Source organism: Stomoxys calcitrans, chromosome 3 (assembly GCF_963082655.1).
Source record: "Stomoxys calcitrans chromosome 3, idStoCalc2.1, whole genome shotgun sequence".
Taxonomy (NCBI): domain Eukaryota; kingdom Metazoa; phylum Arthropoda; class Insecta; order Diptera; family Muscidae; genus Stomoxys; species Stomoxys calcitrans.
The window spans coordinates 47,872,635-47,886,924 of NC_081554.1; the positions used below are offsets into that span (position 1 = coordinate 47,872,635).

A 14,290-nucleotide genomic window follows, 5' to 3' on the forward strand; every position below is an offset into this window, starting at 1 on the left:
TTTCGAAAAATCTTAGAATATATGCGCCTTTTTTTGGTGTTCAAACCCTAAAGCTGAAGATCGGTCTCTGTGGCAGCTTTATCTAAATATAGCCAGTTCTGGACCTTATTCTATTTCCAAGAAATTTTCTCTAATGAAATTATCTCCAAAGGCAAAATTTGTATGGAATTTTTGCTAAGACAAAATTTTCATTGAAATTGCGCGCTTTTCGCAAAAATATTAATATAATATTTGTATATTTTCAATTATAATGTTTAATTAATCCAATTAAAAAATTAATTGGATGTTTTGGAAACTTCAATAATTTTTTTAGTTAGACCAATTAAAAAATTAATAAAAAAATTTCGAAAATTAGTTTCTTGGATCGATTAAAAATTAATTGGAAATTTCACAAATTTTCAATAATTTTTTTAATTGAATATGCAATTTTCTTATTTGAAAATTTTTTCAATCACCTGATCATGGAACCTCATAAAACTCAAATTCGTATTCCAGGGTTTTTGTGTGAATGTGAACCATGTTTCAAAGAAATTGAGTGTGCGTCCTATACAGCGCACTTTTCGGAAAAATATTAATATGTATATATATAATGTATATTTTCAATTAAATTTTTAATTGATCCTATTAAAAAATTAATTGGATGTTTCGGAAATTTCAATAATTTTTTTAGTTAGACCAATTAAAAAATTAATTAAAAATTAAAATTTTTTTTTTTAATTGGATCGATTAAAAAATTTATTGGAAATATCACAAATTTTCAAAAATTTTTTAATTGAATATGCAATTTTTTTAATTGAAAATTTTTTTAATCACTTTTTGCAAAAACTTTGATTGATATTGTCATTTTAGTGATTGAAGCAGTTCAATAAAAAAATTAATTGGATCAATTAATTTCGTGATTAAAACCTATTTATTCTGTATATATACATGTTCGTTTATTTGAACTAATATTGCACTTATATGGTCATTTGTTAACAGATCTTCATGAAATTTAGTTCTCTTCTGATCACTGGTGAATTTCTTAGAATTGGTTCAGATTTAGATACAGCTATCATACATACATATGTATCTACCGACTTTTAATGGGCTTTGCGAACGCATTTATAAATCTATCTTCTCAAAATTTTGCACAGAGATTTCTTTTTCTCTATGACTTCCATATGATATACGAAGTTTGCTAAAAATTCTTTATTTCTAACTTTAGCCAATGCCCGACTTTATCCTTCATCCTCACTTGTTTTACATATTTTTATTCTTCCATAAAATCCCACTCTTACTTGTTTTGAGGACACCCTATGTATTTGGAAGAGACTTTTTCTCATGCTGGCTGTAATTATCGCTAACTGATTGTGTTTTCCGAATTATGACACTATCAGTAAAGAATGTTATTCCACTTGAGAGTGCTTTTGACTATTGTTTAATATTTGCTTTGTGCGGCTTATTTTTGTTGTTGCTTGCGTTCATGTGTACCTGAACCGGGTACTTAAAATTTAGGTGACCACCCATCCCACTTATAAAGATTCTCTTTAAGGTAAACAGCAACCGACGACTATTGTTCCAAATCTGTATTTGCCCAATTTAACAATTCTCATATGGGAGTTGTGTGGATTTTGGTCGGCACCAGTTTTGTGTCATCACCAACAAACGACACCATCATATAATCGCTGACAATGTAGAATGTTAATAACAGATTCATATTTTAAACAATTCATAATTTACTGATTTATTTTTATTTTTTTTTTTCGTTTGTTAATGACTTTTATTTTTTTGTTTGGCTTTCCCTATCGTTTTTGATAAGACCAAATATAAGTGTAGAAAATTATTTTTCACTATGTTGATAAAAATGTAATTGGTGTCAATCGATTGTTTGAAACATGAGAAGATGGTGTTATGTAGTAAATAACAATATTTCCAAAATAGTATAATCTGTAATACATCATTATGACAGGAGTCTAAGCTGTATTTCGAGAAGTCCGGCAGGCAGCTACGACTCATATTTAATGAGAATGTTGTTTTATCACATAGAGAGTTTCAGACAAATCGCTTAGAATTCAACATTTCATAAGGGTCATTGGGTGTCATGACTGTTTTCAATTAATGAAAGTTTTCAACAATTGCTAGTGTAAATTCAAAATTTATGAACAAGTAATGGCGTTGGCAACCCACCACCATGGATTCTGCTTAAAATTTATACAAAATAAATTAAGATGAAGGGCAAAATTTTATTCTATTGGGTTGCCCAAAAAGTAATTGCGGATTTTTCATATAGTCGGCGTTGACAAATTTTTTCACAGCTTGTGACTTTGTAATTGCATTCTTTCTTCTGTCAGTTATCAGCTGTTACTTTTAGCTTGCTTTAGAAAAAAAGTGTAAAGAAATTATATTTGATTAAAGTTCATTCTAAGTTTTATTAAAAATGCATTTACTTTCTTTTAAAAAATCCGCAATTACTTTTTGGGCAACCCAATACATATCAAACTTCTGTCAAACCAGGAAAAGTTAAAGCTTCTAGGAACCGAACAAGGATAAGAGAGAGACCGGTTTACTTGGGAGCTATATCAGGTTATACACTGATTAAGACGGTACTAGGCACAGTTGTTAGAAGTTGTAACAGAACACTATGTTCAAAATTTCAGTCAAATCGGACAAAAATTGCGGCTTGTAAGGGATCAAGAAGTCAAATCGGGAGATCGGTTTATATAGGAGCTATATCAGGTTATAGACCGATTCGGACTGAACTTGACACAGTTGTTGGAAGTCATAACGGAACACCACATGCAAAATTTCAGCCAAATCGGACAAAAAATGAGGCTTCCACAGGCTCAAGGAATCAAATCGGGAAATCGGTTTATATAGGAGCTATATCAGGTTCTTGACCGATTTGGGCCGTACTTAGCACAGTTTTTGGAAGTCATAACAGAACACTACATGCAAATTTCAGCTAAATCGGACTCAAATTGAGACTTGCAGGGGCTTAAGAAGTCAAATCGGGAGATCGGTTTATATGGGAGCTATATCAGGTTATAGACCGATTCTGACCGTACTTGACACAGTTGCTGGAAGTCATAACAGAACACTACTTGAAAAATTCACCCAAATCAGACTCAAATTGCGACTTCTAGGGGCTCAAGAAGTCAAATCAGGAGATCGGTTTATATGGGAGCTATATCCAAATCCGAACCGAAATGGCCCATTTGCAATCCCCAACCACCTACACCAATATAAAATATCTGTGCAAAATTTCAAGCGTCCAGCTCTACGCGTTCGAACACTATCGTGATTTCGACAGACGGACGGACATGGGAGACGGTTTATATGGGAGCTATATCCAAATCTGAACCGATATTGCCCATTTGCAATCCCCAACCACCTACCTCAATATAAAGTATCTGTGCAAAATTTCAGGCGGCTAGCTAGCTCTACGCGTTCGACCGCTGTCGTGATTTCGACAGATGGACGTTCGGACATGGCTAGTTCGAGTCAGAATTTCGAGACGATCAAGAATTTATATACTTTATGGGGTCCTAGATCAATGTTTCGAGGTGTTACAAGCGGAATGACTAGATTAGTACATCCCCATTCTATGGTGGTGGGTATAAAAATTGTGCGCTGTATCCCTATTTTTCTAATCCTTATGACGGCTACAAGGGCGATCGTAATGCCTAAAATTGACTTTGGTCCTTATGACAGGTCACCGGTAAAGGCGAGCAAAGGGGAAACTTCTCCTCATGCCCCGTTCTTCAGAATTGCCGAAAGTAAAAAGCCACCATAGTGCAGAAGTTAGTACCTCCACCTATGACGCTAAACGTCAGGCTTCGAATCCTGGTGAGACCATCAGAAAAAATTTTCAACGGTGGTTTTCCCCTCCTAATGCTGGTAACATTTGTGATGTACTTTGCGATTTAAAAACTTCTCTCCAAAGGGGTTTCGCACTGCGGCACGCCGTTCGGACTCGACTATAAGAGGGAGGCCCCTTATCAGTGAGCCTTAACTTGAACCAGACTGCACTCATTGATATGTGAGCAGTTTGCCCCTGTTCCTTAGTGGAATGTTCATGGGCAAAATTTGCAAAATTTTTGTACCTGCCACCATAGGATAGGGGTTATATTCATTTAGTCATTCAGTTTGCAACACATCGAAATATTCGTTTCCGACCCTACAAAGTATATATATTTCGGATCGTCGTAAAATTCCAATGCGATTTAACGAGGTCCATGTGTCTGTCCGTCCGTCTATTGTAATCACACTGCAGTCTTAAAAAATTTAGATAGTGAGCTGAAATTTGGCACAGATACTTCGTTTTGCTGAATGCAGGTTACCTTCTTTAACGGGCCAAATCAGACTATATTTGGATATAGCTGCTACATAGACCGATCTGCCGATAAAGGGTCTAAAGCCCATAAAAGCTTTATTTTTTATCCGATTTGGCTGATCTTTGACATAGTGAGTTGTTGTAATGCTTTCGATATCCGATCCAAATATGGTTCAGATCGGACTATATTTAGATATAGCTGTCATATGGACCGATCTGCCGGTTAAGGATCTGAAGCCCATAAAAGCTTTATTTATTACCCGATTTCGCTCAAATTTTTATCAAAGAGTTGGTTAAAGCCTCCCGCAATCTGCCCCAAATATGGTTCAGATTGAACCATATTTAAATACAGCTGTCATATAGACCGATCTGCCAAGAAAGGGCCTGAAGCCCACAAAAGCTTTTTCTATTACTTGATTTCGCTGAACTTTGAAATAGTGAGCTATTGTAATCCCTCCGACATCCGATCTAAATATAATTCATATCGGACTATATTAAGATATAGCTGCCGTATGGACCGATCTGCCAAAAAAGGGTCTGAAGCCCATAAAAACTTTTTTTTAACCGATTTCGCTGAAATGTGAACCAGTAAGTTGTTGTTAGCCTCCCGATATTCTACCCAAATATGGTTCAGATCAGACTATATATATAGCTGCCATATAGACCGATTCCTTAATCCCATAAAAAGAGGATTTGTTACCTGATTTCGCTGAAACTGTGACTTGTATAAGAGTTCTCGGGACCTGAAAAAATAAGATCCAGATCTGCCCCTTTTTATACCCTCCACCATAGGATGGGGGCATAGTAATTTCGTTATTCTGTTTTTAACTCCTCGAAATATTCGTGTAAGACCCCATAAAGTATATATATTCTTGATCGTCATGATATTTCAAGTCGATCTAGCTATGTCCGTCCGTTCGTCTGTCTGTCAAAAGCACGCTAACATTCGAAGGATTAAAGCTAGGCACTTGAAATTTTGCACAAATACTTTTAGTTAGTGTAGGTCGGTTGGAATTTAAATGGGCCATATCGGTCCATGTTTTGATATAGCTGCCATATAAACCGATCTTGGATCTTGACTTCTTAAGCCACTAGAGGGCGCAATTTTCATCCGTTTTGGCATAAAGTGTTTTGTTATGACTTCCAATAACTGTATGAAGTATGGTCTAAATCGGTACATAATCTGATATAGCTGCCATATAAACCGATCTTGAATCTTGACTTCTTGACCCACTAGAGAGCGCAATTATTATCCAACATAGCTGAAATTTTGTACAACGGCTTCTACCATGACCTCCAACATACGTGTGCAATATGGTCTGAATCGATCTATAGCCTGATACAGCACCCATATAAACCAATCTCCCGATTATGCTTCTTGAGTCCCTATAAGGCGCAATTCTTATCCGAATGGACTGAAATATTACCCAATAACTTCTACTATGGTCTTCAATATTCAATTCGTTTATGGTCCGAATCGGACTATAACTTGATAGCATAACAGTTCTTATTCAATATTCTTTGTTTGCCTAAAAGAGATACCATAGAACTCGACAAATGTGATCCATGGTGGAGGGTATATAAGATTAGGCCCGGCCGAACTTAGTACGCTCTTACTTGTTAGATATAACTGTGTTTATGGTAGGGGAGTTATAATGAAATGATATGATTAATTTATACATTGTGGTGTCTATCCCAAAAACGTGTTAAGTTGGCACGGCCGAACTTAACACGTTTTTTACTTGTCTTATTATATTTTGTTTAATATTCTATATTTTGAAAATATTTCAAAAAAAAATAATCGTATAAAAAATATTTTATAAATTGTTTATTATACTACAACCATTAAATCTCTGTTCATTTATAACAGTTTATATGGAAATAAACAACCAAGACGAGGTATATGTCTGAAGCATTTCGAATTACACATAAAACTTCGCAAAAAAATTATAAAAATGTTTTTTTTTTGCATTGGGCTCGGAGGAAAAAGCAACAAATTATAGATATAAAAAATTTCGCAATTGATGCTTAATATGATGATTTTAATGTTTATTCCTAATGCTATTCTTTTACAGACTATTCTCTACCAAGACGGCGAAGATGAACCAGTATATCAAAATACATCATTGGGAGAATTACGAGAGGGCATTAGTTTTACGGTGAAAGGACGTACAAAGAAGCATTGTGAAAGGTAAGTGAAAGAAAAAGTCGGACACAATCAGTTAGGTTAGGTAAGGTTGAAAAGAGGGTGCAGATATTAATCTGCCCCATGCCACTAAGACATACACCTAAGCCAGTAATCGGCTTGTTGTGCTCTCTAAATAATAAAAAGTAACCTCAAAAAAGAAAATCTAAGTTGGGAATTACAAAATCCTTAATTATTTTCCATACCACGCCCCTTAGATGGTTTTTGTCTGGTATTGTGTCCCCATCTAAGTGCCGCTGTCTGTTAGCCGCGAAAGCCGGACAAGACATGGAAATGCTCGAACGTCTCATCATTTTACCCACATGCCTAACACATGCTATCACTTGCCGCATCGATTTGGCATAAGTTAGGTCGTAGCCCTATGTGCCCCGTTATGATACCGAAAGCTATACTGACCTTCTTTTTACTTCCTTTTAGTAATAGCGTAGTCTTCTCTCAATCCGGATCTCCCCATAGGATTTTCGTCGTCCTGCCCACCGTTTCGCTGTTCCACAGTGTTACATGCGCATTCGTAGCCCACGCTCTTAACTCGGACTGCGTCGACCCGAAAGGCTTTGGGTTAACCAAGATTGTTGACAACAGTCCTTTGGCCTTCACTGACAAATCGTCTGCTTTTTCATTCCCCTTACTCCGACAACAATATATTATTGTCTCTGGAAGAAAAAGGTGTAAAGTGGTATGCGAGATATATTTCAAGAAGCACAACAGTGAAGTGCGCTACCGAAAGTAGTCTAGGCGTAAATCCGTGCAAGACAGATGTTGTTACTTTCAGTGGGATATAAAAGTTACCTGTTGTGGCACCTGTCTCCTTGGGAGGATAGAACGTTCCATTTACAGAAAGCGCAAAATACTTCGGAGTTATGCTGGACAGGAAATTGAACTTCAAATCTCACAATTTGGAAAGAGCAAGAAATGCAACTCTTGCCCTTTACACCTGCAACAGACCCATTGGTAAAAGTTGGGGGTTCAGACCGCGCGTCATGAACTGGGTATATACTCGGTGTTTTGCTGGACAGGAAATTGAACTTCAAATCTGACATTTTGGAAAGAGCAAGAAATGCAACTCTTGCCCTATACACCTGCAAGAGACCCATTGGTAAAAGTTGCGGGTTTAGACCGCGCGTCATGAACTGGATATATACTGCGTTTGTCAAACCTATAATGCTATATGGTGTTGTAGTATGGTGGACGGCGCTTCAAAAATCCACCTACTGTTCAATAATTAACCAGATCCAAAGGATGGCTTGTTTGTGCATCACAGCCGCACTGAGGACACCATCTGATGCACTGAATTTAATGCTAAAACTAATGCCTCTGGACATTTTGGCTAGTCAAACTGCTGCTACCACTGCCGTGAGGCTAAAAGACTTTTCTCTTTGGTCATGTGGCGGCTACGGACACTATGTTATCCTAGATACAATGTCCGATGTTCCAGACAGTGTGGACTACACCCTACCTGAGCAGCTTTTTGATAAAAAGTATTTCACCACTATTCTTGATAGAAGCGATTGGAACTACGTATCCCTAGTAATAGAAGTTTCGTAGACTGACATTTTAAGACGATCTAGCCATGTCCGTCCGTCTGTCTGTCGAAAGCACGCCAACTTTTGAAGGAGTAAAGCTAGCCGCTTGAAATTTTGCACAAATACTTTTTATTCGTGAAAGTAGGTAGGTTGGGATTGTAAATGGGGCAAATCTGTTCATGTTTTGAATAACTGTCTATAATCCGATCTGGGGCCTTGACTGCTTGAGCCTCTAGAGGGCGCAATTTTCGTCCGATTTGACTGAGATTTTGCACGTGGTATTTTGGTATCACTTCCAACAACTGTGCTTACTATGGTTCAAATCAGTTCATAACCTGGTATAGCTGCCATATAAACCGATCTTGGATCTTGACTTCTTGAGCGTCTAGAGGGCGCAAGTCTCATCCATTTTGGCAGAAATTTTGCATGAGGTGTTTTGCTATGACTTCCAACAACTGTGCTGAGTATGGTTCAAATCGGTTAATAACCTAGTATAGCTGCCATTTAAAACCGATTTGGGATCTTGACTTCTCAAGCCGCTAGAGGGCGCAAGTCTCATCCAATTTGGCTGAAATTTTGCATGAGGTGTTTCGCTATGACTTCCAACATTAGTGCTAAGTATGGTTCAAATCTTTTCATAACCTGGTATAGCTGCCATATAAACCGATCTTGGATCTTGACTTTTTGAGCCCCTAGAGGGGGCAAGTCTTATCCAATTTGGCTGAAATTTTGATTGAGGCGTTTTGTTATGATTGTACTAAGTATGGCGCAAATCGTTGCATAACCTGATATATCTGCCATATAAACCGATCTCTCGATTTTGCTTCTTGAGCCCCTTCAAGGCGCAATTCTTATCCGAATGGACTGAAATATTACACAATGACTTCGTTCATTCATTATTCTTTGTTTGCCTAAAAAGAGATACACCGCAAAGAACTCGACAAAAGCGATCCATGGTGGAGGGTATATACGATTCGGCCTGGCCGAACTCAGCACGCTCTTACTTGTTTTTTTTTTGTATTCTCTTGTAATGCTGTTTTTCCTTTCTTTTCAGATTTTCCATTAACTTCATTATAGATAATACTACACGCGATGTAGCGCTTCACATAAATCCACGTCTACCTCAGAATTACATTGTCCGCAATACCAAAGTTCGCAATGCTTGGGGCCGTGAAGAGGTAGCCTCGGCTTTGCCCTTCAGCTTGAGACGTGGCGCTGCATTTTCCGTTCAGATCCTCTTCACCAAGGAATGCTACATGATCTCAGTGAATGGCTATCATTTTTGCAAATTCTACCATCGTCTGCCTTTCGAAAGTGTTCAGATCCTTGAGGTCAAGGGTGAAATTGAGGATGTGGCCGTTGAACGTTTAGAAGTGCAGGAATACCCAGAACGTTTACCCGAGTCTGTGCCGCAAAAAGTACGTTTGGGTCGTGCCTTGAGGGAGTCCATAGCACTGCCAGATGTGGCTGTAGATGAAACCGACAGGGTGGCCACAGAAAAGACAGAGGATCGCATTGTAACACAATGGCGTGTGGTCAAGACGGCCAATGGAGACATCGAATATGAACCTAAAATCTTAGCTGTAGATGAAATTAAGCTACCCTACTATGGTACCATACCACTGAACTCATTCCAATTGGGTCGTGCTCTCAAGGTAGAGGGTCGTGTGCGGCTATTGCCGCAATCATTTTACATCAACATGCAGTCGGGTCACAGTTGTTGGCCACATCCCGTAGTGGCCTTGCATTTAAATCCACGTTTCACCAAACAGACTTCGGGAGCGATTGGCCGGGCCACAGTCATACGCAACTCTTGGCTCAATGGCAATTGGGGTCAGGAGGAAAAATCCGATTTGGAGACAAAGTTTCTGCCAGGCAAACCCTTCAGTTTGTGCATTGTCCATGCCAATGATTCGTTTCAGATATATGTTAACCATCAGCTCTTGACTGAGTATAAGTTTCGTGTTAGTCCCAGTACCATTGACACCATCTACATACAGGGTGATATTAAGCTGTTTGATGTGGCGTTGGAGCCTTATACAAAATCGGTAGAAGTCTAAGGGGAGGATGATAGGCCTAATTGAATATTGTGGAGGTATTTGAAAGAGCTAAAATGCAGTAAGTAAAACTTTTTTGGGATTTTTTATCTATGCTAAGAGGCGTTTTAAAGATTTTCTTCTTTTCTTTTTTCAGTTTGCTTAAAACTTTTCTATGTTGTCTGCAGAAGTCGCGAAACGCATTGTGAATGGCCAAGAACTTTTTTTGGATGAGACCTCGAGACAGCAACAAAAATTTACCAAACATTGTGTTATTTAGTTTTTTAGGCTTAAATTTTATTGTTAATTGAAAAAAAACCTTAACCAAAAGATTGGCATATTCTACAAACTTAAAAAGGAAAATCAGGATCAAAAATTAATACCTTAACCCCAGGAAAAAATTAAAAGAATTTTTACAAAAAAAAAGATCAAATCTAAAAGAATTCCAATTTTCGAAAGCAAAAAAAAAAACAAAAATTTAAAAGAAAGAGAAGAGACAATAAATTTACTCCTACAAAATGTTTGTCGTAACAAAAAAACAAAATGAAAGTGAATGCAAAAAAGGAAAGCGACAGGGGAAGCATTTTTTAAGGAAATAATTTTGCTATTAAAATTCAAAAATGTATTTGATTTGGAAAATATTTCACATAAAGAATTTGAGTTTAAATTCATTTTCTATGTCTTTAAGGTTCTGTTTATTCCAAATTATTTCTTTTAAAAAATGCTATTCCTGTGTTCATCGAAAATGTTGTTTATTACCATTCTTTAAAACTACCACGAACCATAAACTAACTCTAATATATACCTTCTATCTATCTCTAGTTATTATATACTCTAGCCCCTCTATACCTTCTATACTAATTCCAAAGAACATATATACTGCTCATATTTTGTTGCGTATTGATGAGAACACAAAGAAACCCTTGAGGATTTTTTTAACAATAATTAGCAGCGTTTTTCTACACAAATAACATCTCTTTAGGTTTACTTTACGTTTTGTTTTTTTTCTCGTAATGTATTTCAATGTTACATTTTTCTATGCAGGTATTTATAACAAAAATACAAAAACAAAATAAAAACAACCTATGCTCTCATATATTTATGTGAAATTTACCATTTATATATATATATAGGCTAGTGTTTGAGATCTTGTTGGGTTCCGAACCCCCCAAGTTGAAGAACAGAACAAAAAAATTGATTAATATTAACTATGATATATAAATATAATATTTCCAAACCACATACAACAGACATAAATCTTTGTAAGAAAAAGTGCAATTTTTTTCTAATGAATGTAAAATACATAATTTTTATCGCAAAATAAAAGCATAAAAAAAGTCAGCCAAGATAAAAAGGGAAAGAAAAAGACATCTTTTATGCAATGGAAAATGGAAAAGGTAAATATGGTTCTGGTGTTTTTTTTTTCTTATCAAACAGAAGTTTTTGTACCTTATGCCAAGGGAGTGGATACTTAAGTATCCTTACAAAACAGCAAATTAGTTTCAATACTCTACCTAAACCGAAAGGGTAGTTTAAGTACACTTCTCAAACAGAAAGGGTATTTTTAGTATCCTACCCAATCCACCACGAAAGGGTACTTTTGGTACCATTCCCTGAGGCAGAGGGAAGTTTTAGTATCTTTCCCTAAGCGAAAAGGTAGTTTTGGTTCCCATCCGTAAGGAAAATTTTAGTTTTAATACCCTTCCCCAAGGGAAAGGCTAGTTTTAGTATCCTTCCCAAAGCGAAAGGGTGTTGTCGTACCCTTACCTAAGGAAAATTTTAGTTTTAGTATCCTTCCCCAAGGGAAAGGGTAGTTTTAGTATCCTTCCCTAAGTGTAAAGTTAGTTTTGGTACCCTTTCCTAAGGGACAGGATAGCTTTAGCACCCATCCCTAAGGGACATGGTAGCTTTAACACCCTTACCTAAGGGAAAATGTAGTTTAAGTGCCCTTCCCAAAGTGAAAGGGTAGTTTTACTACCCTTCCCTTAGGGAAAGGGAAATTTCAGTACCCTTCCCTATAGGAAAGAATAGTTTAAGTATCCTGCCCTAAGGGAAATGTTAGTTTTAGTAACCTTCGCTAAAGAAAAGGATAGTTTTGGTACCCCTTCGCTAAGAAGAAGGGTAGTTTTCTAAGACAGAGGAAAGTTTTAGTATCCTTCCCCAAGCGAAAAAGTAGCTTTGGTACCCATCCCTAAGGAAAATTTTAGTTTTAGTACCCCTCCTCAAGGGAAAGGGTAGTTTTAGTATCCTTCCCAAAGCGAAAGGGTAGTTTAAGTATCCGCTTATCTTTCTGCCCACCTTATGACTTCAGTTCTCTAAGTTGTTGACATCTGCGATACGTTCAACCTTTACTTTGTCGATTATGTCGCTTATTTCTCTTCAAGAAATTTGTAAAGGGTGATTTTTTAGCTATTATCATTTTGGCAACACTGGTTTAAACAGCTCACGCACGTTTCGTGTTTTGTTTCACTGTGAAACATCTTCAGTTTGGTCTATAAGTAAACCATGAATCGACTTACAAACGAGTGAAGATCAGCCAGAAGCATTTCAAGAGCTACCAATGCATCCAGAAAAAGTCAGTTTGGTGCGGTTTATAGGCTGGTGGCATCATTGGACCGTACTTCTTCAAAGATGATGCGAATCGTAACGTAACTGCGAACAGTGAGCGCAATAGTGAGATGATGTCCAAATTTTTTTTGCCCAAACAACAAGACGGTGCCACACAGCACGCGTAACAATGGACTTATTGAGTGGCGAGTTCGGTGAACATTTTATTATACGTTCGGAACCGGTCAATTGGCCACCTAGATCGTGCTATTTTACGCCTTTAGACAATTTTTGTGGGGCTTTGTTAAAGATCATGTCTTTACAGACAAGCCCGCTTCAATTGACACATTGGAAGATGACACTGAAGCATTTATTCGTGAGATACCGGCCGAAATGTTTGAAAGAATATGACAAAATTGAACTAAGCGAATGAACCATTTGAGGCACAGTTACGGTCAACAAATCAATAAACATTAAATTATATGGACCGTACTATCGATACAAATACAGATTTCATGTATTTTTCTGAATTGTGTTTGTTTTTGTTTTTTTGAAAAACCTTCCTATAGCTTTTAAAAAACCACCCTTTAGATATCCATCACCGAATCTTCAGCCATAATGTACACTTTATAGACAGCGGAAATTCATAACACATATGACGGACGTAACGGGTCCGCACATAGTTCTTCAATTGTGACAAAGAAAAAAGGTTATCCAGGCATTTGCAGGTAGCATGTTTGCAGAATAAAAAGGAGTACATAGACTCCATTAAAATGAGTGCATAGAACTCCTAGACCCATCGGATCATATCTTTTTTGTCTACAGCTAGAGGTACAACAACCCTTCAGGAAGTTTTGAACAAAGTTCATGAGGATACGATTGTTGAAGCGGTAAACAGTAACCGAGCGTATGCAGTTCAGTTTAATACTACCGGGCGCGTCCATAGATTGTGGACAGTGTTCAATACGGAGTAGCTGTAACAGCAAATGAACATTCGATTTAGGAATTGGGGCAAACTTCTCACATATCACTGAATGCTGTCCGATACAAACTATAAACTCAATGATAAGGGACCTCCTGGTATATGGTATATATATGACCTCCTCCTATATGGTACCCATTTTGGTACCAAAATGTACGAATTTTTAATAGATCATTTAATCACCCATCATATTTGTCATAGTTGTACATATATCCTAAATTTCAGATTTTTAGCTCGATCTGGTACCGATTGCGGTACTAAAGGCACATTTTCTACCGTTACCAGTACTAATTTTACATTTTTTTCTTTCACACTCATCCTTTTGCACAGGATGCCTTTTAAGCCAAATTTCAAAATTCTACCTCTATCCATCCGCCCTCTACAAAATTCATCCATTTCGTACCATTTTGGTACTTTTACTTTCTTTACTGGTACTTTCTCTTGGTACATATGTCCAAAAACTATTATAACAATCAAATTGAGGTTGCCATAGTATACCTAAGTTTCAAAATTAAGAACTCTACTTCAATTTACAACGAAAATACCAAATAGTACCAATTGCGGTACAAACGTACTATTTCTACCACTTACGATTTTACAAGCCTTATTTTTTCGAGACGCTCTTTAATTTGAGCTCAAGAACATAATAGTAGCCTTTTCCGTTTGCGCTGGACTTATAAGTAT

The 14,290-nt window shown here is 37.0% G+C and overlaps 1 protein-coding gene and 1 long non-coding RNA gene across 6 annotated transcripts in view; one reads left to right on the forward strand and one right to left on the reverse strand.

The window, feature by feature from the left end:
* Positions 1 to 11,479, forward strand: part of LOC106082761 (galectin-4) — a 53,275-nt gene extending 41,796 nt beyond the window's left edge. For all 5 annotated transcript variants that reach the window (XM_013245490.2, XM_013245488.2, XM_013245485.2 and 2 more), the window contains 3 exons: positions 6,388 to 6,503; positions 9,096 to 10,159; positions 10,235 to 11,479. In XM_013245490.2, the coding sequence (XP_013100944.1) occupies positions 6,388 to 6,503; positions 9,096 to 10,101 (1,122 nt within the window). In that variant the 3' untranslated portion in view covers positions 10,102 to 10,159; positions 10,235 to 11,479. The remainder of the gene's footprint in view (positions 1 to 6,387; positions 6,504 to 9,095; positions 10,160 to 10,234) is intronic.
* The window catches only part of LOC106082765 (uncharacterized), a 95,193-nt gene that overhangs the window by 65,347 nt on the left and 15,556 nt on the right, over positions 1 to 14,290 (reverse strand). The window lies entirely within an intron of this gene.